The sequence below is a fragment of the Macaca nemestrina genome, chromosome 5, assembly GCF_043159975.1.
Source record: "Macaca nemestrina isolate mMacNem1 chromosome 5, mMacNem.hap1, whole genome shotgun sequence".
In the NCBI taxonomy this organism is placed as follows: domain Eukaryota; kingdom Metazoa; phylum Chordata; class Mammalia; order Primates; family Cercopithecidae; genus Macaca; species Macaca nemestrina.
Window position 1 is genome coordinate 139,123,698 of NC_092129.1, and position 24,008 is coordinate 139,147,705.

General features: G+C 52.7%; 1 protein-coding gene across 22 annotated transcripts in view; it reads right to left on the minus strand.

The window, feature by feature from the left end:
* Nucleotides 1–103: 103 nt before the first annotated feature.
* The window catches only part of LOC105489569 (tight junction associated protein 1), a 29,163-nt gene continuing 5,258 nt past the window's right edge, over nucleotides 104–24,008 (minus strand). For 2 of the 22 annotated variants that reach the window (XM_024795282.2, XM_071097002.1), the window contains 9 exons: nucleotides 8,348–8,445; nucleotides 7,222–7,353; nucleotides 5,556–5,584; nucleotides 4,649–4,810; nucleotides 4,309–4,375; nucleotides 4,058–4,087; nucleotides 3,172–3,279; nucleotides 2,974–3,057; nucleotides 104–1,908 (listed from right to left, as the gene is read on the minus strand). In XM_024795282.2, coding sequence (XP_024651050.1) covers nucleotides 811–1,908; nucleotides 2,974–3,057; nucleotides 3,172–3,279; nucleotides 4,058–4,087; nucleotides 4,309–4,375; nucleotides 4,649–4,810; nucleotides 5,556–5,584; nucleotides 7,222–7,326 — 1,683 coding nt within the window. In that variant the 5' untranslated portion in view covers nucleotides 7,327–7,353; nucleotides 8,348–8,445 and the 3' untranslated portion in view covers nucleotides 104–810. Of the gene's footprint in view, nucleotides 1,909–2,973; nucleotides 3,058–3,171; nucleotides 3,280–4,057; nucleotides 4,088–4,308; nucleotides 4,376–4,648; nucleotides 4,811–5,555; nucleotides 5,585–7,185; nucleotides 7,405–8,347; nucleotides 8,446–16,312; nucleotides 16,443–16,537; nucleotides 16,761–24,008 lie in introns of those variants that run through there. The other 20 variants (XM_024795284.2, XM_071097004.1, XM_071097014.1 and 17 more) reach the window with 14 other exon arrangements.

Sequence of the window (24,008 nt, forward strand, 5' to 3'; positions counted from 1 at the left end):
TAGAGTGGGGCAAGGGGAGTCACTAGTCAACTAGGATGAGACCAGGACTGGGAATACTCACGAATGGGGAGAAGAGTGGGAACGGGAAGGTCATTAAGACAAGTTAGGCCATACCAGTAAAATAGTTTTATTTGATTTTAAAATAGTCATCAATGTGAAAATTTCCCAAAGCTTGGAGTAACAGTCTAGAGCCAAGGTTGGGAGTAGAGGCCAGGCCTCACCCAGAGCGCAGCTTGAGGCCCCTGAGCCCCACCTCCTTTCCAGAGAGAGGGAAGAGACAGCTGAGGGGCCCTGAGTCAGTCCTCTCTCTGGTCCCCAAGGCCAGCTGTGCCAGGCCCCCAGAGGGCAACAGCTCATGCGGAGGATTGGGGGGAAAGCAAACAGGTAGGAAACAGAAATGAAGTTAATGATTACACCACCACCCCCAAAAAAAAAACAAAGTAACAAAACTTGTGACTATGAAAGGAGGATGGAAGATGAATACTGATAAACTCCTCAGCTCCCCAGAACAGCCCAGTCTGGGCTGGGTTGGGCTGATTGGAGAAAAGGTCTTGAGACCCAACTGCATGTTATCTGTGGAGAATAAATATTCTAAGAAAAGGGGAAAACCATGAGGCAAGCTGCCGCGGTCAGTCAACGCAGCTAACAGGCCTGGCATGGCCCACCACCTGACCCCACCCACACAGGGAACAGCTGTGCAGGTATGGATTGGGGAGAGGTCAAGGCCTTGGACTGGGGACCCTGAGCTGCCAAGGTATGGGGCCTCCTTGCAGTCCCAGTGCAGCAATGGCAGGAAGGCCACCAGAGGCCCTAGTTGAGCAGGTTGCCCTGCTCCTGGGCCTGGGTGAGGCTGTCCTTGCGGTGCAGGTGGTGAACCCCCATCCTCTTGGGGCTGCGCTGGGGGCGGCTGGAGCTGGGGAGTGGCCAGGCCCTGCCCTCAGTGTGGGAAGTGCCTGACCCCTCCTCTGTGCCACTGTTAATGGGCAGCAGGCTCTGGCGCTCTTCCTCAGGGCTGATGGGCAGGTTCAGCTCTTCTTCCTCCTCCCTGGGAAAGCCAGAGTCAGGTTCTATGGGTAGCAAAAGTTCACTCTCTTCCGGTCGGGGAGAAGGTGCCTGGACCACCTCATCTCTGTCAGCGGGGCTATGGGCAAAATGGCGCTGCAGCTCAGGGAGGGCGTCGCGTCCAAAGGCTGTGCGCTGGGCCACAGCGGCAGGTGGCGGAGTACGGTCCACAAATGCCCGCTGCCAGCTGGCCAGCAGGTCCTCTTCAGAGCTGGCAGAGCTAGCTGGGGCACTGAGTGTTGGGGGCGCTGGGCTGGGCTGGTGGTGGGGTGAGGCCTGGGCTGAGGCAGGGGTACTGGGCACTGGGCTAGGGCGGGCCCGCTCACTCCCCTCCTCCACCAGGCTCAGTGAAATGGCCTGGCGGGTAGCGTAAGTGCAGTTGGGCAGGGGGCTGTTGCGGGGGATCCGAACCTTATCCTCAGAGAACTCTATTACCCTGCGGCCAGGATACAGTGGGTGTGGTGGAGATGGGGTTGGGTAGGGGCTCAGCTTCTCAAAGGCTGGCAGGGGCAGTTCTTCCTCCGGGGAGCCCCTGGCAGGACCCAGAGAGTGGCACTCCCCATTGGGTTGCAGGGTGGGGCTGCCAGGGGCCGGGGGACTGGCTGGATCACCTGGGACACCCTCGCTCATGTCCACATGCACAAAGACATCCTCAGCCAAGGGGCGCCCGGCGCTGCCTGACTGGGCTGAATTGAGCAGTAGAGACTCCGGCTTCTCTAACACTCGGGCAATGACCGAGGTAGGCACCACAGCCCCTGGGGCTAGGCTGGGAGCAGGACCTGGGCTGGCAGCCTCTTGACCACTGTGCAGATGTTTCCGAACCATGTCCTGTAGCTCACAGGGCAGCTGAGGTAAAAGAGCAGGAAAGAGAGACATTAATGATCGCAGCTAAAGACAACTTGACTCACGGCGAAAGTAATGGCTCCCACATTTAAGTACCTCTGTGTGCTCAGCACTCCACTATCTCCTGTTCTTAGAGCATGCCAGTGTGTATACCCTCACTTCACAGACACACAGGCCCGGAGAGGGGAAGACAACTCGAAGCTTTTGATTAACTTGGCCAGGATTTAAACCCAGATCTGCTGCTGAGGCCGGCATGTTCTCAAACTTCTATCTCCCAGCTTCTGCCCAAACCATACTTAAGTTTGGAGAATCTGTATAGACCAGTGGCCTTAGAAATACCTCTTCTGGGCCGGGCGCGGTGGCTCACGCCTGTAATCCCAGCACTTTGGGAGGCCAAGGCAGGTGGATCATGAGGTCAGGAAGGAGATGGAGACCATCCTGGCTAACACAGTGAAACCCCGTCTCTACTAAAAATACAAAAAAAATTAACCGGCTGTGGCGGTGGGCGCCTGTAATTCCAGCTACTTGGGAGGCTGAAGCAGGAGAATTGCTTGAAGCCAGGAGGCGGAGCTTGCAGTGAGCCGAGATCACGCCACTGCACTCCAGCCTGGGCAACAGAGCAAGACTTCATCTCAAACAAAGAAAAAAAAGAAAAAAGAAGAAATATCTCTACTTCTGCAGGCCACATCAACCTTGGGCCTGAAGCTCTGGGGTCTAGAGTTTACCCGTTGGGGTAACATGATCAGATGGGCCTAATCCTCTCTCAGTACTCTTTGGGCAGATAGCTCTGACTACCCTCTCCTTCCTGCCTGGGATCCTCTCTCTCTGTCTCTGTTATAGAAACCAACAGGGCTGCCCCCCCAAAACTAGTGATGGGCCCTAGACAGGACATGGGACACCAACCAGTGGCAGAGTTGACTGGCTTGATAGGTGACATGGAGGCAGGAGGGCAAAATGGAAAGGGGACTTAAAAACAGGAAGACAGAGAGAGGTGTAGAAACTGGAGTTAAGAGTCCTACAGTGGCCAGAATGGTCTATGTGGGCGGGGAGGGGGTGAGTTCTACTCACATCAGCAAACTTGTGGTTTCGGAAGTGGGACTTGTTGCACTTGAGGAGCTGCACAGCCAGGTTGCAGTCCAGTCGGTACCGCTCCTACAGACACAGACCTGGTTCAGAGCCCAGCCCAGCCCTCTCCAAGGGAGCAGGGCCAGGCCAGAACAAAGCTAGCCCCAGGTGAGGAAGGCCCGAGCAGTGAAATGCACATACGTTGAGCTCTTCCAGCTTGTTAATGGTGTTCTTGGCATCCAGCAGCTTGTTGGTCAGCTCCACAATCTCCCAGTCCAGCGTCTTCCTATCCATCTCAGCCTTCTTGATCTGAGGCACAGACTTGAGGTTAACCCAGCCCACACCCTAGCCAGCCCTTCCTCTCCCTCCACCTCCTCCCATCCTGGAGACACAAGAGGCCACAGGTGCTAGGGCAGCCAAGGCGGACAAAGCAGAGACAAATGACGGACAGACAGAAGGAGACTGGGCATCTCTCCCACTCCCTGGACTGGCTGTGGGGTGGGGGCTTTCTTAGCATGACCTCCTGCCACCTGGGCCCAGGACACAGACAGTATAAGAGCTGTCCATCCCCTGAGATTCCAGGGGCTCTGGGCACCAGGCAAGGCAGCTGGTACCTCAAAGGCAGAAACTGCAAACCAGGGGGCTGAAGCCTCCTATGTGTGCAGCTGTTTCCAGCATCAGGCTAGGAGAGGGAAGAGGAAGCAGGGCTTGGTGGCAGCCAGGGTGCCTCGCTGAGCAGGGAGCAAGCTGCAGGCTCAAAAGTAGCCTTCTGATCTTCAGTTCAGGGACTGGATCTGCAGCCTCCCCTCCCCGCCCACAGCCTGGGCTTGCTGCCACTGCAGCCAAGAAGCTTTGGGTGTTCAGTGGAGACATCAATCAGTACCTCTACCAGAGCCAAGGGCAGAGCAGGCTAGGCTCCCCAGCTCTCTCCTGGGAGGGAGGCATTGACTGTTAAATGGGCCTCACACAGGGAAGAGAAAGGAGCGGGTATACTCAAGGGGTACAGGGTAATAGCCAGGGCCCGCAATTCCAGATCTCAGCTGAGAAGGCCAGGGCAAGGGAGAAGACACACAAACTCAGACGCAACTGCAAAAATCCAGCTGTGGCTAAGAGAGGCCTGAGAGGAGAGTGCAGCAGCGACGGTGGCAGCATGAGGGGGAGACGAGGAAAGAAGAGAAACAGTGTGAGCATTAAGACAGTCCTGACTTGCAGAGCACACTGCGGTACCCCCACCACTGCCCCATCCCACCATCTCCCCCAAGCCCGAGTGGCATTCCCCTGGCAAATCCTGGCCCCCTGCTATGCTGTGAGCACAGTGCCCGCCAAGTTGCCCTTTACCAGTGTGTGCAGCTTGTCCTCCAACTCCTGGTTGGTCCGCTGGGAAGCTGTGTAGCTGTTCTGCAGCCTGAAAAGGGATAACACAAGGTACATCCCTGGGTCAAGATCCCATTCTTCAGGCCCTGTTCAGCCTCCCGGGATCTTAAACATGTCATTCGCCCTCAACAACTTCAGTTTTCTAATCGGAATCAGATGATCTCTGAGGCATCTTCCAGCTAACCTCCGAAGAAGGGGGAGGGGGGGGGAGAGAGAGAGAGAGAGAGAGAGAGAGAGAGAGTGTGTGTGTGTGTGTGTGTGTGTGTGTGTGTGTGTGTATGTGTGTATCCCCTCATTCCCACACCTGCGGAACTTATCCTTAAATTTGTCCAGCTCCTCGCGGCTCTGGCCCAGCTCCAGCTCCAGGCAGTCCTGCCCGATTTCCAGCTCACGTTCCAGGGCCTCAGTGCGTCTGGTGGCGGAGGCCAGGCGCCGGCGAAGCTCTTCATTCTCCTGCTGCAAGAGCCTGGCAGGGTGTTGTGGGATCAAGGGCAGAGGGGTATGAGAGATCAAAGGGCATGGCCTGGAGCTCCAGAGTGGGCTCAGGAAGGAAGGGATGACATGAAGACAGGCAACCAGAGCTTAAGTCTAAGGCAGCATATTTCATAGGCCTGCTGGCCCTGGGAACACAGCCTGGGTTGGAGGGTCAGGGGAGGAAGAGGGGATGGTAGGGGACAATCCAGCTTCCCTTCACTATTGGAGAATGAAAAGACAGAATTGGGGGTAGGGATACGGCTCCCAGCCTGTCTCTGGTTACAGCCCATGTCAGTCGGCCACTAAGCCCCCAGCCCCAGTTTCCCCTCTGCACAATCAGGCTTCTCCATTATTCATCTCTTGGAAATCCAGCCCAGCACTGCCCTCCTCTCCGGAGGCCTCATGTGGCTAAGAAAGGGCTGCAAGGGTGGCAGCTGGTACAGGAACCAGGAGCTGGGGAAGGGCTCCTTAGCAAGAACAGCAGGGCCCTCAGTGCCATTCACCTCCTGATTCTATGCTCTCTCGAAGCCCATGGAACAATAAAATCCCATTTGCCAGAAAAAATATCCACAACATCAAAACTCCTCCCAGAGTCCCTAAAACAACCCATCCCAACCTTTACTTCCACCTAATCCACGGGAAAGTCCAACTGTACCAATAGCCTAGCCTGCAGCTAAGAAGGACAGAGTTGAGGCAGGGCAGTATCTCAGGCAGCATCTCAGGCAGCAGATACTCACTTCATCCTTTCTGCGTCAGTCAGGGGTTCCTAGGCAAAAAAGAGAAGCTTGAGGCTCAGCTCTGGACCACTGGCCCCCTGGTTGGCTCACCCTCCAAATAGTCACGAAAAGGCTCAGGTGTGACGCCCAGAGACTCTCACAGCAGAAGAGGGCTATAGGGCTCTCAACAGATGGAAGCAATTCAGTAATGCTGGGACAAGCCTCGATTACCTGCTCCCATGCCAACCAGAAGATTCAACAACCTCTTCCAACCTTCAACCTTAATCCTAAAGTCATTTTCAAGTAAGTCCTGGCACCCAAGCTACCTCTCCCCAGGGGCAGAGACAGCCTCTCAGCTGTTCACTCGGCTCTTGGTGGGCCCTGTCTCCACACACGTATGGCAGAGACCTTCCAGAAAAGTCAGGCTGAACTATACACAAGAGTTCTGAGCTCTGACAAAGCCCTCAGCCTTGGGACAAAGACAAAGGCAGAATCAGGCCCTTGCAGAGGCTCAGGAGGAACAAGTGCATGGGAGAAGAGGGCTAATCCTGACTAAGGGGAAGAAGTGTCTTGTTTGGCTCTTAACCTCCTGCCCCATCTTCCCCAAACCTCTATGGCAGTCATGGCTCAAAAGTCAAGTTCAGCCAACCACAAAGTAGAGCAGGCCCACGCTATTGCAAGAGGGAAACGTCAAGGGGCCTATTCTACATAGAGCTGACTGCTTCAGAAGTGCAGTCTCAGGCAGAAAATGGAGGTAGGTGGCCTCCTTTGTCCATTGACTCTGACAACAGGATTTGACCCTATTCTCGCATACTGATTATACAGCCTTCACCTCACAGAGCCTTAGTTCCCTCACTTATAAAACTGACGTAATGCTCACTGGGTAGCACCTAGCATAATAGCTGGCATCTTAATTTAATGTTCCCTGAACTGAAATGAGCAAGTCATGGCTTTTCTACCTTGAATCTGACCAAAGCAGGTTACAGTATGCCTGATGCTCAGCATGTGCTGCATCTCAAGTTCTTTAAATGTGCTCCATGCACTGCGACCAGGTGGAGACATGGCTGCAAGGGCAGTAAACCACTGTGGCCTTCATTTCCGCCTGTGAGTGAGGTTAATGGGGGAGGAGAGCCCATGTTTTGCAGCTGACTAGAGGCCCCTGAAGAGCAGAGTCCAGACCTAACAGTTCCTGGCAGGGAGTACGTATTCAACAAATGTTAGCCAAACAAAGCAAAGCTGGAGGAAGGGCCGGACTTCCTGGGGACAATGAAGAGCAGCTGTGCTGGTGGGAAGTGGCTATAGCACTGCCTCCTGATATGCCTCAAAGGGGCCACAGGTTGAATGGCTCTATTCCACTATGGAGGACCAGAGTCCCATCCACCAGCAGGTTAGGTACCCCTCAGTCTACTGGGCTGCCTCTTGCAGGGAGAATATCATATGGGATCATTTATGCTAAGCTACAAAGACTCAGGGGTTCCCTGACATTTGGATGTATACTCACTGACAGTCCCCCTTGAGCCTACATTGCCCCCACCTGCACTGCTGCGGCTAGGAGACCTCAGGCCTCCAACAGCAAGGCCCACTCTCACCCCAACTCAGGACCAGAAGCTCAGGCAGAAGTCAGCCAGACACCCAGCCTCAGGGGCCTTGCCTCTGCCGGTCAGGCTGGGGTACCAGTCTTGCTGACCTCCTGCTCAAGCCGGGATCCAGGAATTTCCAATCGCAGCTCCCGATGCTCTGGTGGTGCCTTACGGTAGGGTTTCTTAGCAGGGGCGGGGGTGGCACTGGTCATTCTGGGAGGTGACGGCTCCTCCACCTGCTGAGGAGGAGGAGGAGGGAGGCTCAGAAATGTGGCCAGAAGGACTCTGGACTGAGAAAAAACAAAGATGGTGAAAGGAGACATATGTTGAGGCCACCACATAGGCTGATAAGCCTGGGCCATTACTGGAGTCATTAGAAGGGCACACCTCAGGTGTGTCAGTCCCCATAGGTCAAAGGAGTGCCAGAGGGTGGGGCATGGGTCCAATGGGGAACAGGTGGGTGGGAAAAGCAGGGCCTAGGGCCTGGACACCTAGGTTTTAAGAGTGGGGCAGGGAGCCTTCAAAGCAGCCCACCACCCTCCTTTCCACTCTCCTCTGAAGGCCTCAGAAGATAAAACTCTCTATGCATTAGTTTTCTCAACTCTAAATTAGTGGTAAAACAGCACCAATTTCTTTTTTTTTCTTTTCTTTTTTGAGACAGGGTCTTGCTCTGTCGCCCAGGCTGGAGTGCAGTGGTGCACTCTTGGCTCACAGCAGCCTCAACCTCCTGGGCTCAAGTAATCCTCCTGCCTCAGCCTTCTGTGTAACTCGGACCACAAGCACGTGCCACTGCACATGCTTGGCTATTCCTTCTACACGGGGTTTCACTTTATTGCCCAGGCTCAAACTCCCAAGCTCAAGCAATCCTTCTGTCTTGGCCTTCCAAAGTGCTGGGATTATAGGTGTGAGCTACTGTGCCCAGCTAAGAATAGCACCAACTTCATAGGGCTGTTGTGAAGATGATGTAAAGCACTTAGGAAATGTTGAATAAATGTTAGTTTTAAAAAAAATAATAACCAAAAAATGTGAGTTTGGGGATCCAATCCAGGATCCTCAGTGGGAATCTCAAAGCCTGAGAGAGCTCTCTGGCCTCGGCCACTGATGGCCAAACCCCTGTGGCCTCCACCACTCTTTTCACCAGGCCCCACCGAGAGAGAACATTTGGCTGCCCCCTCACCTGCCCTTCCCCAGAAGAGAGCCAGGCTGAGGGCACAGGCCTCATCAGGGACATACCGTCTGTTTGTCGGCAGCTCTCTCCGTTCCGCTGTCCGAGAGTTAGCCCTCGGCTCTCCGCATCCCACGGCCCCTCCACTTCCTTTAGCCAACAGCTCCTGAAACCAGAGAAGGGAAGAAAGTGGAAACCAGGTGTCAGCCGCCTGTCTGTCAGTGCTACAGGCCTGCCTGCCCGGTCTGGGACCGGGAAGGCCCCCCAGGGAGAACCATGGCAGGAAGGCCATGAAATAGGGGGCCTGAGGGGAAAGCAGCTGGAGGCAGATGACTGGAAGCACTGGGTTCCTGCCTTTCTCCGTGACAGTAATGTCACAGTCCCAGATGAGATACGTGTGTCTGTGTGTGTTTATGGTCTCAGCACATTGCCCAATTCTTGAATAGGTCCGGTTCCGTCCTATCCCTACTCCACATCTGTCTTCCTCATCTCCCAGGCCTCTCAGAGTTTGGAAACAACTAAGAGATTTGGGGAACATGGGTTACAAATGAGAACACCAGGAAAAAAGCCTCACAAAGATCCAAGAAGATAGAGAAAATGATGGAAAGAGAGCACCTAGCATTTCCAGAAGGAGGCCCAAGGCTATTTGGTGTATAATGATGATGGTCACCGGCCTTTGCAATGAGGCGGCGTAGGGCTAGGAGAAGAAATCTGAAAAGGGAGCAACACAGAGCAGTAGCTCTCAACCAGGCAATTCTGCCCACTCTCCTTCCCCAGGGACGTCTGGCGCCCACTCTCCTTCCCCAGGGACGTCTGGCAAGTGTCAGGAGACATTTTTGATTGTCGAAACCTGGAGGGAAGGAGTGCTACTGGCATCTAGTGGGTAGAAGGTGGGGATGCTTTGGTCATCCCACAACCATAGGACAACTCCCACCACAAATAATTCCCAACAGAAAATACCCAGAGTGCCAAGGCTGAGAAATACGAAGAAAACTCCAGTCTGGGGAGTTGGAGACACCTGGGCTCCAGGCTCAGCACTGACACCACAGGGCCCTGTGTAACGCCCTTCCTCACTGGATAACCCAGTTCCTTATCTACACAGAGGTGGCCGGACTGAGTGTCCTATGAGAGCCCCTCCCACCTCCTGAGGTTCAAAGATGGGCCCACACCCCTCCCTGGCCCCCACCTGTAATTAGCTGGGTTGCAGCATGGGGGCAGCAGCCACCAGTGATCAGGCAGTAACCTCAGGTGGCCTTCTGGGCAGAAAAAACAATCTCCTCCCACCCCCATCAACCTAAACAGAGCTGGAGGCTGAGGGAAGCCTTGCGGGCTTTAGCATGTGTTCCCACTGTCGGGACATGCCCTGGCCATGACTCCTGTCACATTCCAACAGGGCCTGGGGCAGGAAGAATGGTGAGGGGGTAGGGAGGGTGGGGAAGCAGGAGTGGTCTACCTCCTCTGTCTGGACAGCCTGGGCCTTGGCTTGGGGTTCTGTGGGGAGCTGGGGTGCGGCAGCACAGGCACGGGCCGCCAGCCTCCTCCCCCTGACAGGAGGCAGAACGTGTCCCCACAGGGCACATGCAGCATGCTGTGTCGGCTGACTCCCTGCACAGGAATCTGGGTGGGCGGGCCTGAAAGGACGGCACATTCCCAGGGTGTGGGGAGCAAACAAGTCACCCCAACAGGCTCCTTGGGGCTGCCCCTCCAGAGGGGCGCAGGGTGGGTGCTCCTATGGTCTGAGGGAGAGGCCTAGAAAGTCCCAAACCCACCTGGGTATGTGGGTTCTGATACTCAGAGGGTAAATGTGTGGGGTGCATGAGCTGGAAAACAGGGTAGGGCCAGAGATGGAAGAGTGAGAGATGACAGCAGTCAAGAGCTTCTACAAAACCAAGGTGCAGCTCAGAGAATTGGTCTCTGCCTTTCCCCTTCTCTACAGAAGGTCCAGGTCCCAGCTCCCTTCCCCCACATGCTCCCCAGTCATCTGAGGAAGCCCTTTCTCTCTGCAGGCCCCTTTGTGTGCCTCTCCTCTATTCCCAACCGCCTCTGTACTTCCTTGTCCCTACTCCTGGCAAGGCTCATGCTGTCCTCTTGGTACCGAGACACCTACATGAACAGCAGGCAGGCAGGGAGGACACGAACATGCTCAGGTGTCCGGCAATCCTGTAGGGAGGGTTGCTTCACTCCATGCCCTGCAGCCCGGGCTCTAGTTGCCACACATCCTCTAGCTCCTTCTGCCTCACCCTGACCTCAAGCCCCACTCCCTGGCCCTACAGTACGTATTTATCCCCAGGGATTCCATGGCCAGAGGCGATCTGGCTTGCTAGGCGAGGAGTACCCTGAGAAGGTGGCTGGCTGTGGGATGGGCAGTAAATGCAGACACAGACTCTGGGGATGGGGGTGGTGGTGATGGGAGGTTATTCTCTCCGCCACAGCCTACTCTTTCCACATACGTCAGAGTTACAGGGATGGGAAACCACTCCCAACTAAGGAAGCAGAAGGCAATGCCCACTGGGAAGACAATCCACCAGGGGGCTCATAGTGTTCCTCAACACCAGGCTGCGAGGGAGATGTGTACCAACCACTTCCTGCCCTGTGTCCATAAACACAGGATGTGCCCAACACCCAGGCCCTAGCTCCAACTTCTGAAATCTGCTGAGTGTCCCAGATCCAGCCCGTGAGGAGCCCACAGTTTCAGCAATGAACAGGAATACAATAGGCCTGGCAGCCCACAGTCCTTGACTGGAGGCAAGGAAGGTGTGCAGGGAAGGCTGGACAGACCCAAGGAGGACAGCAATGCAAGGTGCAGTGGACAACAAAGAGAGAAGTATTGGGACACTCGGCCTGCAAGCTGGGAGAAGGTAAAGGGGTGAGGCAGATGGCATCAGAGTGGTCCCTCCAGGAAGACTCAGCTACCAGGTGCAGCCTCCCCTGGCCACATCTCCTTCACCCAAAGGTTTCCCAAGTTGCCTTGGAGTGTTTCAGCCCAAGGAGGACTCCCAGTCCCATGTGGGGAAGAAAAGGTCCCAAAGGAGAGCAGCTGGACAACTCAGAATGGGCCATGGCCCATGATAAGCGAGCGGCAGCCAAGGACAGCCTCTGGGGCCTCCTGGCCTCTGGAGGCTGAGCTGGCTCCAGGACACCTCCCAGAAAATGGTCTTCTGGAGGAAGATCAGGAAATCAACAGGGCTGGCCGCACATGGTGGCTCACGCCCGTAATCCCAGCACTTTAGGAGGCCAAGGCAGGCGGATCACTTGAGGTCATCAGGAGTTCGAGACCTGCCTGGCCAACATGGTGAAATCCTGTCTCCACAAAAATTGAACCCAGGAGGTGGAGACTGCAGTGAGCCCAGATCACACCAATGCACTCCAGCCTGGGCAACAGAGACTCCATCTCAAAAAAAAAAAAAAAAAAAAGGAAATTAACGAGGAAGAATCCCACTCCCACCCCCACGCCAAACTAAACCTAAGCCTTGAGGAACTAAGGGCAGACAACTCAGGATGTGGGACTACCAGATAACGTAACGTACTGGGTCTGTTCTGTAAGAACAGCTATGCCCTGGGAGAAAGGTTGAGGCCTAGGTTAAAACCTCTCGCTGACCCAGCATGGCCTGGGGCTCCTCAGGCTGAACCTGCAGGCAGTGTTGAGGGAGACACCCAGAGTAGCAGCAACCCTTTCCCATCCCATGAAGGTGAAGAAAGAAGGAAAAGGGGCTCTCCTCAACCCTCCCTGCCCCTGCCTCATCCTACCCCATCCAACCCCAGCTTCTGCCATGCTCTGCATAACATTCATTCTTCGCTTAGTCAAAAATCAATTCAAAGGATGGACTCTACTTCCTATCTGCTGGGGTGGAGAGAGGGGTGATAGCTTTCTAATTGCCATGTTGCAATTTGCCAGTCGGTGCAGGCCGCCTGTTGCCGCCTGCCCTGTATTAAATACCTTCTCCCTGATTACAGCCCATGGGGCACGATTAGCTGCCTTCAGAGAACAAAGTCTACTTTCATTAGAAATGGGACTCAGCACGCACAGCAGAGCTGCACTGTGAACCCTCTGAACAGCTGAGCAGAGTGTAGACAGAGATAGATATAAGGCGTGATCTGCACCAGAAGCTGGCTGAGCAGTGTCCTTTAATAAAACAACAAAAAATCTGCCAAGCATCACTCTTTAACCAGGAGATGGAACTTACACCTGCTCCCTTTTGTGGGTACGCATATTTGATCAGGGGCTTCCACTGTGGTGGAAGATTGCTGTTGCTAGAGACAGAGTGGTATGAGAGAGGAATCTCTTCAGAATCCTGCTGCTCCCCAATATACTATCTTACTGTTCCCAGCAAGCACCCACAGGAGCAACAGCAAAAAGTTTCCAGCTTAAGAGCCAAAGATGCCATCCCACTTCCCTTCTGCCATCCTTTCCGGGGTTATGCCTAAGGCTCAGGCAAAGTCAGAGATGCAGAAGAGGAAAGGAAGTTCAAGAATCCAGCCTTCTCCCAGCTGAGGCTGAGGCCATCTCTTCAACACCAGCCCAGGAGAGGGAGACAGGAGTCCAGAGTGGATATGGTTCTTTGGCTTTTCCAACTTCAGCCTTCCCCAACAAACATCTCCTCCAGCTCCCCACGTTCTGTACTACCTCACTCCACAACTCTCCCGATCCTGGAGCAGCTGCCCTGCCCCAGAGAGCCACTACCTTCCTACTCTCCACATCACCAATACCTGCTTTAGGTAATTGTGGCCCCAAGAGTTTATCCAGGTTCAGATCATTTCTGAACCTACTGCGAAGCCTTTCTGCTCTCAGCTGTCAATGAATCAAGCAAGTGAGAGACCTTGAGGAGTCAACGAACACAAGCTTCTGAATCAGGGAGGGCCCACACATTACCATGAAAATCATCTAAGCTCTTCTTCATAATTCAACCAAGCAAAGTCAAATGGAAGTTAGTAATCACTACTGTTTTAAAATGAAAGGAACACCCAGCCCTGTTTCAGAATACGCCAGCTGTGTTGTATGCCACCTTAATTCCCTTGGAATCCAGCAGGGTATAAATAAATAACAATAAATACAAGCCCTTCCTAAAGCCGCTCATCAACCACTAAAACACAACTGTCTGATCACACAGGGACTGGGGCCTCCCTCTCAGGAGCTGTCCTGAGCTGTAAGTGCTGGATGTGGAGTCTCTGAACTCTGCAAGCCTATGGGAAGCTGTGCCCCAGTGGGGGTCAGCTACACTCCCGCCACACAAGTCTGGCCACTTCTCAAGCCTCTGAAATCCAGTCTCTGCCCCAACTGATATCCAAGGAACACAAATGGCCACCCTGCAAGGGTCAGCCCTGGAACCAGGTGACCTGGCCTTGGTCCTGGGGACTGCTCATGAAGATCCCCACTCCCTGCACCGTTAATACAGCCATTCTCCCTCTGACTCCCCGTGAACAGCAGAGCAATCCCCCAGAGCAGTGGGCTGACCCCACCAAAGCTGGGTTCGGCCTCTCCCACGTCGTCTCCGGGGTACCCCTCCTGCTTGCCACCAGCCCCCAGTTTCCGGCATGCAGCTGTTCCTGAGATACATGAGCAAAGCCTTCAGCAATCCCGGGCGCGTGGCAGGCAGGCAGCCAACAGCTCATGGGGTGGGGCCTGGGCAGAGGTTCTGCTCTGGGCTGAAGACAAGGCTAGAAGATGTCAGTCTGTGCCCAGACCAGCCCTGCTGCCCCTCCAACAGCCATGCCCGCCACCCCTCTGGGCAAGTACAACCTCACCCTCTCGGGACAAGTTGCCTGTAGCCCTGAACTGGCCCCCGGCCTACTCTAAACCAGATTGACAGGGTTTTGAAAGCCAAAAAGAGTGGGAATTATTCTGCCCCAAAGCAATCCTGAGGACTCAGAACAGTGCTGGTGACCTGTGAGAGCTCACCTGGCTCCCACCTGAGCAAACACTTCCAAGTCTATCCACCCAGCCTCACATCCAGAAAAACACTTCACAGAAAGAGGGGCTAAAGAGCCAGGCAAACCAACCCCTCCCTGCAAAAAAGGAGGGCAAGAAATCCCCAAGGTCATAGCCTGCATTTGACATTAGACCCCATGCCCTCTCCTAAGAAAGGCCAAAGTGAAGGACTGGCCCTCAACCAGGCCTCAACTCCAGGTCCTTTTGCTTTCCTGGTCAGAGCCAAGTCAAGAAAGCCTCCAGTTTGTCAACTCCCCATTTGGGGTCCCTAAACATCTCTGCATTACTGCTAGTCCCCATGAATAATATATAGTACTATAAATGTTTATTTGTACATAGTACACTCATATATAATAATACATTACGAGCTCAATCCACATGCATATAAGCAGGTATTGTTTATTCATTAATCAACTATCATACATTCACTATTAATCATACAATAAAATTCATTTCCACATGGATATTGATCAGTACTATAAATCCTTAATACTGCATAGTACATACATTCATTTATCGGATATAGTGCATTTTCATCAAGATATTTCTCACTGGGCCAGGCATAGTGGCTCATGCTTGTAATCCCAACATTTTGGGAGGCCAAGGCGGGTGGATCACCTGAGGTCGGGAGCTCGAGACCAGCCTTACCAACATGGAGAACCTCGTCTCTACTAAAAATACAAAATGAGCTGGTCATGGTGGTGCATTTCTATCATCCCAGCTACTCGGGAGGCTGAGGTAGCAGAATCGCTTGAACCCAGGAGGCAGAGGTTGCAGTGAGCTGAGATCGCGCCACTGCACTCCAGCCTGGGCAACAAGAGCAGAACTCAGTCTCAAAAAAAAAAAAAAAAGGATATTTCTCATCAACATGGATATCCCCTACCAACTTTGGTCTCTTAATGTATCAACCTCTGAGAAATCATCATCCTGCTCGGGAGTGCTACCCTCCTCGCTCCGGGCCCATAATACACCCTCTCCCATTTACAAGCTCCCACCCAATGCTGGTAGGCTCCTGTCTTCTCTCGCCCAGCCCAAGGGGAACAGAATCCACTTAGGCAGCCTTCAGGTCCCAAGCTCCCCAGTCCAGCCTCCCCAGCACCGCACCACCTCCAGAAGCCAGAGCCACAGTCTATCTAGAGTGACCTGTGTGGAACACCAGGAAACAACAGGCAATCAACTTTCTCATGATCTCCAGACCCGCCTCTCCTTCCCAAGCCTGGAGGGAGAAGGGATTGCATGGGAGCTTCTCCACACCAGGCTGCACTCACCCATCTCCCAGTCTGAGGCCAGGACCTTTTCTGAGCCCAGTGTGGAGTCCGAAGCCAGGTCCTGCCCCCACTCTACTGAGGCGCCCTTCCCAGCTTTTCATGGCTAAAGTCCACCTGAAGCTCCAGACGTGAAAAGAGGTGGGAGAACCAAACTCCACCTCCCAGAGCAATGGTCACCAATGGGAGTGATGTCTCACATGGGTCCCCGGTTCGGGGCCCCAGCATTCAGTTTAAGTAGTTTCACTCTTCTGCCCAGGGAACTCCCCAGAAGCAGGCCAAGGTTTTCCTCTACCTCCCCAATCCTAAAGAGAACCTTGCAGCTGATGCTAACTTCTTATCCTAGGGTGAGAGTAACAGGGACACTATCCAACCTTCCCTTCTTGATAAAGGGAGGAAATGATCTGGTCTAGAAGAAAAATCCCTTCCCACTCTAGTTCATCTGTCTCTGAGGCGTGAGAAGCAGCAGCAGCATGGTAACAGGGATCTTCTCAAACTCTGTGGTGCTAAAAGCACAGATTCAACAGAAACTCCAACCGATTCTGTTTAAATGGAGAAGTGAAGAGCATGCTGCCGACTTGGGGGAGGGTGATGGTGTTGGGGGGTCAGTGGAGCCCAGCAGCAGGCTGGTGATGGGCAGATGGCCGTGAAGGGGGCACAGCCCCACCCACAGCAGAGGGAGACTGGGAAAATAGAGGGACCCGGTAGTAAGAACAAGAGAGCAGAGGAGATGGTGCGATATAAGCTAAGGACGGAAGCAGCCAGGCTGCGGGGAGGGATGGAGGACAGAGGCCCTGCTGGTGGCACCCCAGGGCAGGTTAGCTGGCCGAGGTCAGACTCACAGGGTTAGTGTCTTCTCCCCAACCAGCCAGCTCTCCTGGTTAGTGCAGTTAGCGACAGACTCATGGCAGACGCCCTCCAGGCACTCCATATAAACAGACAGCTTGGTTTGTGAGCAGCCCAACTCCGGAGCTGCAGAGAGAAAGCAGAGGAATGGCAAGCTGCAGGATGCCCAAGGGGACACACCGCACACTGCACTCTCCTGACGGGAAGCACCGCAGACTTACCACCAGACCCTCAGGGGCTTTCTCCCATCCGGAAACCATGCCAGGTGGAAGCCAAGTCCTCCCCCTGCCAACCAGGGAGGCCAGCTTGCTGACCTCAGGCAACAAGCCTCTCTGGTTGGTCAACAGAAAGAGAGGACGGCTGTTGGAGAAGGGGCTCTGCTCCTCTATCTCGCCTGTTCCCCAAACACTGCTGCCAGGCTGCACCAGGACTCTGAAAGCTAGGCTGTAAGAACAAAGCCACCCACAGCTGCAGCTGCCACCCATCCCGCACCAGTGCCAGCAGAGTCCATCCCACCACCTCCCACAGGCTCTGAGGGGCTGGGAGAGAAGCAGCCCAAGGATTAGAGGCTATGACAAGGGCTGCGTCGGAAAGCACAGTACAATGGGGCAGTGTGTGCCTGGCCTACAGCTGGGCCAGTCAACAGCGCGGGCTGCATACTGCCACCTGGCCAGGGGTGGCACTTCCCAGGGAGCCAGCCCCAGAGGAGCAACATGGACTATTCTCTCCTCTCAGAACGAGCAACACGAGCAACATGCAAGAAGCTCTCCCATCAACAGCAGAAACAACTCTTCCATGAAGCCTCCAGACCACCCTGGGGGAAGTGACACCTCCAGCTCACAGACTGCAAGGCAAATGAGGCAAAAGCAGTGACATTCCAGAGACCCCACAAGATGTGTCCCCTGGGGCGGGAGGACAGGACTACAACACATATATCCACACCCACTGATGCTTAGCAGAGGGCAAGATATTGGCAGGGAAAAGACAGGAGAGGGGTCCTCTCTCCTGTTCTAGGATGCCCTGCAGGCTCTCTGATGACTCGGGGCAAAAAGGGAAGAGTCACCACCCTGGCCACACAGGTGGACCCAGCCTTTTCTCAAGCCTAGGATCAAGATTCATGGAGACAGGAAACATTTCCAATAATTGCCTACACACTGGGCTCCCCATGTTGCTCTGACTACAGCCCAAGAGCTCAAAAAGGCCAAGGCCTGACTATGAAGATAAGACAACTGTCTAGAAAAAAAAGACAACAACTCTTCCAACAGGCCCTGACCCCTGCCCTAGACTGAGCACAGCCACTGACAGGTGACCTTCGGAATCCTCACCCACAGGAAAACAAAAACACCAACTGGGTCTGGTGTGCTTTTAAAAGAGTAGCAAGTGACATGGCTAATTCAAGGTTTCAGAAATCAGGGACTCTCACTACACTAAAATAGGATTTGAGAAATCAGATGATTTTTTTCTTTTCCCAAGCAAAAATGAAATGAGTGAAGGGGAGAGACACAGGTGAGATGGGAGTGCCGATGCCCATATCACTGTTATATCCATCCTGATTCCCACTCAAGGACACTCCTGCCAATTTCATCTCAGAATAAAAAAATGTCCCTCAGAGACAGCCACGGTGCCTGCTGTGGCGAGACCCTCTAGTAAAGCTTCTCCATTCCTCCCAGGGAACCAGCCCCAGAGGAACCCACTCAGCTGCGAAGGAGGCTGTAACCAGGATCCTCACTGGCTCCAACAGGGACTATTCCACTCCTGGGTCACATGTTAAGTGAACAGAGAAAGTTGAAGAAGAGTATGCATTAGTATTAAGTTTTGGTGAGGAATGTCTAGACGTATAAAACAACTATTAGAGGCCAGGCGCAGTGGCTCATGCCTGCAATCCCAGCACTTTGGGAAGCCAAGGCAGGCAGATCACCTGAGGTCAGGAGTTCAACACCAGCCTGGCCAACATGGTGAAACCCCATCTCTACCTAAAAATACAAAAAATTAGCTGGACGTGGTGGTGGGCACCTGTAATCCCAGCTACTCGGGAGGCTGAGGCAGGAGAATCGCTTGAACCCGGGAGGTGGAGGTTGCAGTGAGCCGAGATCACACCATTGCACTCCAGCCTGGGTGACAACAGCGAAACTCCGTCTCAAAAAAAAAAAAAAAAGGCCGGGCGCGGTGGCTCAAGCCTGTAATCCCAGCACTTTGGGAGGCCGAGACGGGCAGATCACAAGGTCAGGAGATCGAGACCATCCTGGCTAACACGGCGAAACCCCGTCTCTACTAAAAACACAAAAAATTAGCCGGGCGAGGTGGCGGCACCTGTGGTCCCAGCTACTCGGGAGGCTGAGGCAGGAGAATGGCGGGAACCCGGGAGGCGGAGCTTGCAGTGAGCTGAGATCCGGCCACTGCACTCCAGCCTGGGCGACAGAGCGAGACTCCGTCTCAAAAAAAAAAAAGATTAGAAGGGTACAAGATAAATGGCAAACAATGGTTCCCTATCTTTGGGGAAACAAGTTAGGCAGGAACAATGGGAGAAGAAAGGGAGGATTTTCTTTCTTTTTATTTTGTATATTTTTCTGTATGGTTAGTATTTTATACAAGGGATATATGTTTATGGCAAAACCAACAGTTCCTAGGCAAACAGACAAAAACCCTGCATCTACACTGTGCTTTACCATTCCAGAAGCTCTTTCCGTTCCACGATATTTCCTTTGATGCTTATGGTCCGGTGAGGCACAAAGAATAGGGAGCTCTCCCATTGTAAGGGTGAGAAAGGACAAGTGATTTGCCCAAGACCACAAGCAGAAGTGGGACAGAACCCAGTTCCCGTCTCCAATGCCAGCGCAAAGCCTAGAAAGCTCTCTTTTCCAGGCAGCCACAGGAAAACCAGGACAATTCTGCCCTAATATCAAGACCCTCAAAGACTTCTGAGATTCAATTCCCTACTTGGGCTACCTGTGAAGGTATAAAGAGGCCACCCACCGCTTGGTACCCAAAATGATAAGCAGAGTTTTCTCCTATTGGTTAGCTGAGTAGAAGTCCAGGGTTTTGGGGTGTAGGATGGCTTCTCCGTAGGCAGATCCTCCTCTCAAGGGATGGGTGCTGAGTTCCCCACCACAGCACAGAAGCTTCTCACAAAGAGGGGCCATGTCCTTTATAAATTCTAAATGCCACCTAGCACGCAGTTGGCACAAGATAGTAACTAACAAAGAAGAGGTCCCACCCTTGTACTCAAGGCCAGTCAAGGAGACTTAGTCCCCTTCAAGCCTAAGATATCCAACACAATCCAGTCTGCCTGGCTCACTAATTCCCCTCTCTGCTTAACATAAAATGTAGTTTATCACTCCCCACCAAGTTGCCATCTGCAAAGATATGCCACAATACAAGGCACATTCTCACACCCAGGGACAAGAGAGAGAACTCCCTTGTTCTCCCTTCTCTCTACAGGCGTGGTGGCAGGCGCCTATAGTCCCAGCTACTCGGGAGGCTGGGACAGGAGAATTGCTTGAACCCAGGAGGCGGAGGTTGCAGTGAGTCGAGATCACGCCACTGCACTCCCAACTGGGCAACAGAGCAAGACTCCGTCTCAAAAAAAAAAAAAAAAGCTACTGGAAAGCTACTAGTGTGTACTTCACCTCCTCCTTTAACCCATTCCTGATTGCTTAGGGATGTGTTATTAGAACATAAACAGGATGGCCGGGCATGGTGGTTCACGCCTGTAATCTTTGTACTTTGGGAGGCCAAGGCAGGCGGATCACCTGAGGTCAGGAGTTCGAGACAAGCCCGACCAAAATGGCAAAACCCTGTCTCCACTAAAAATACAAAAGTTAGCTGGGCGTGGTGGCACACACCTGTAGTCCCAGATACTCGGGAGGCTGAGTGTTGCTTGAACCCAGGAGGCGGAGGTTGCAGTGAGCCAAGATCACACCACTGCACTCCACCCTGGGTGACACAGTGAGACTGTCTCAAAAACAAACAAACAAACAAAAAAACATAAAAGGCAAAACGGGAGACAGCTGAAGCCAAGCACCTGGAAGATGATTTAACCACATGACTGAAATCCTGGAAAATAATTAGTAATGCTATTGCTAACACTATCACCTTTTGTTTATGCAGGACCTTCCTTCCTAAGGGTGCAAAAGGTTTTGCCAGGTAGATTCCATCTTCTTTAATCCCACCGAGGAAGGACTGGGTTGAATCACACAGTAACCAACATTGCTCAGCACTTACTCTATAGTGCCTAAATGCTTGGCCTTCAGTAAAAAAGCTCGCCCCTAAGAAGCTTCAGAGACAGAAGATCTTGCTCCTAGTGGGGGAGAGACAGGTTAACAGTCACTTCCAGTACAGCGTGGTTGAGTGCTTTGAGAGCACAGAAAGGCCCCTAGCTGGGACAAGGGTTGAAGGACCAGACAAGGCTGCCATCCAGAGAACTCAGACGTATCTTCCCTATCTGATTGTAAACTCGCACTGGAGTATCACCTGGCATTATACACTTAAGAGATCGAAACTTCTGGAAAGAAATTAATTTGGTGTTTGGTAGGAATTGGGGCCCTAAGGACTACCCCCATCAACTACACTAGAAACAAAAAAGCAAAGAATGGATCACGATGCAGCTATCAGCCCCATTTGTGGGAAGCATCCAAGTTAAGCCTGTTCTGTGGCACAAGAAGACCATCAAAGCCCTAAGAAAAGTGGGGCCAAGAAGTCTGGCTTCCTCAATGCCTGGATGTGTTCCATCAGTTTCACCCATTTTTCCGTCCATAAAATACTGGGAAACATGGATACTGAAACTCTCCACCCAGTCATCCACTGTGAGCAGCTTTCTGTCTATCCCCAGTCTTAATTACATTATGAATCCACCACCACCAACCTCGCCAGGACTGGAGAAGGCCAGCATATCACGATCATCAAAGGAGTCATCACAAAATAAGAGATGGGGAGGCTGGGCATGGTGGCTCACACCTGTAATCCCAGCACTTTGGGAGGCCCAGGCGTGTGGATCACCTGAGGTCAGAAATTCAAGACCAGGGGCCGGGCGCGGTGGCTCACGCCTGTAATCCCAGCACTTTGGGAGGCCGAGGCGGGCAGATCACAAGGTCAGGAGATCGAGACCACGGTGAAACCCCGTCTCTACTAAAAATACAAAAAATTAGCCGGGCGCGGTTGTGGGCGCCTGTAGTCCCAGCTACTCGGGAGGCTGAGGCAGGAGAATGGCGTGAACCCGGGAGGCGGAGCTTGCAGTGAGCCGAGATCGCGCCACTGCACTCCAGCCTGGGCGACAGAGCGAGACTCCGTCTCAAAAAAAAAAAAAAAGAAATTCAAGACCAGCCTGGCCAACAAGGTAAAACCCCATCTTCACTAAAAATACAAAAAAATTAGTCAAGCACAGTGGCAGGCATCTGTAATCCCAGCTACTCAGGAGGCCGAGGCAGAAGAATTGCTTGAGCCCGGGAGGTGGAAGATGCAGTGAGCTGAGATCACGCCACTGCACTCTAGCCTGGATGACAGAGCAAGACTCTGTCTCGGGGAAAAAAAGAAAAAAACAAGAGATGGGGAGAAACACCAACAATCTTTGCACAGACTGCTCATTGATGATGTTCCTAATCTCATCTTTTTTACTGCTTTATCACAAGAAAGGAGACTCAGTTTTACTCCCACCTCAAAATGCTCCTGGCTACCAGGCAGAAATCAAAAGGCTTATTTTAGATTTAATAGAACAAAGCCTTTTCCTGTTTGCAGAGCTCCAAAATGGGAAATTTATTCATTCAACAAATATTTACCAAGTGTCCTTTATTTATTTATTTATTTTTTGAGATGAAGTCTTGCTCTTGTGCCCCAGGTTGGAGTGCAATGGCGCGATCTCGGCTCACTGCAACCTCCACCTCCTGGGTTCAAGCAATTCTCATGCCTCAGCCTCCCGAGTAGCTGGGATTACAGGCGCCTACCACCACGCCCGGCTAATTTTTATATTTTTAGTAGAGATGGGGTTTCACCATGTTGGCCATGCTGGTCTCGAACTCCTGACCTCAGGTGATCCACCTGCCTCGGCCTCCCAAAGTGCTGGGATTGACAGGCGTGAGCCACCGTGCCCAGCCCCAAGTGTCCTTTATATGCCAGGCACCATGATATAAGCTATGAACTCATTACTCCTGCAAAAAAGATATCACCCTTATTTTATTTTGTTTTGTTTTTAGTTTTTTTAGAGATTAGGTCTGGCTCTGTCACCCATTCCAGAGTGCAGTGGTACAATCATAGCTCACTGCAGCCTCAAACTCCTGGGTTCAAGTGATCCTCGCACCTCAGTCTCCTCCTGAGGGTTAGGACCACAGGCACAAGCCACCATACCCAGCTAAGTTTTGTATGTTTTTTGTAGAGACAGAATCTCATTATGTTGCACAGTCAGTCTGGCTTCAAACTCTTGGCCTCAAGTGATCCTCCTGCCTCAGCCTTCCAAAGTGCTGGGATTTCAGGAGTGAGCTACTACACCCAGCCAACCTCATTTTAGAGACCAAGATGAGACCAAGAATCCTACTGGTTAAGGAACTTGCCTAAAGTTGCAAAGGTGGTGAGTGGCAGAATTAGGATTTAAACCAGGTCGGCCTAGCTCCACAATCAGATTCTTTCACACTATTCATTACCATTCCCACAAACTCCTTTCCACCACATGCTCTCCAAAGTCCCCTGTCTACAGGAGATCAGCTCAGTGAAAGAAACAGACAAGTAAACAGAGACCTCACCAAACAACATGGTAAGTGCCAAAACAGAGGTTCAAAGAAAATGCTGTGGGGGGCCAAGAGGAGGAAAGAAAAGCAGGGGAGGCTTCTCACTGGAGGTGACAAAGGAGCTGGGTCTTAGGGGATGGGCAGTTTTAGAGGCAGAGGTGAGCATTACGGACTGAGTGAAGTACACACGCAAAGAAGATGAAGGTAAATGGACGCCCATGACAGGTTCGGGAGCAGTGAGAAATTTGGGAGCAATGAAGCACAGGACAGATGAGGTGGAGTGGCAGCAACTCAGGCTAATGGTCTGGGTCTGGACCCCAGTATAAGGAGCCTTTTGGCATGCCAAGCTAGACAGTGTGGGCTTTAACTTAAGTAAGGAAAAACCCATGGCATTTCTAAGGGAAGACTTTTTTTTTTTTTTGAAATGGAGTCTCGCTCTGTCACCCAGGCTGGAGTACAATTATGAGATCTTGGCTCACTGCAACCTGCATCTCGTGGGTTCAAGCGATTCTCCTGTCTCAGCCTGCTGAGTAGCTGGGATTACAGTCGTGCATCACCACGCCCGGCTAATTTTTGTATTTTTAGTAGAGTCAGGGTTTCACCATGTTCATCAGGCTGGTCTTGAACTCCTGACCTTGTGATCCACCCACCTCAGCCTCCCAAAGTGCTGGGATTACAGGCGTGAGCCACCACGCCCAGCCAGGAAGACTATTGTATAGGAAAATAATTTTGACAGCACCATAGAAGATAAGATTGGCATGAGATGAGACTGCTCACCACATTTTATTCATTCTACATGCACCATAACATCATAAAGCACCTATGGCCGGGCGCAGTGGCTCACGCCTGTAATCCCAGCACTTTGGGAGGCCGAGATAGGCAGATCACGAGGTCAGGAGAACAAGACCATCCTGGCTAACACGGTGAAACCCCGTCTCTACTAAAAATACAAAAAAAAAATTAGCCGGGTGTGGTGGGC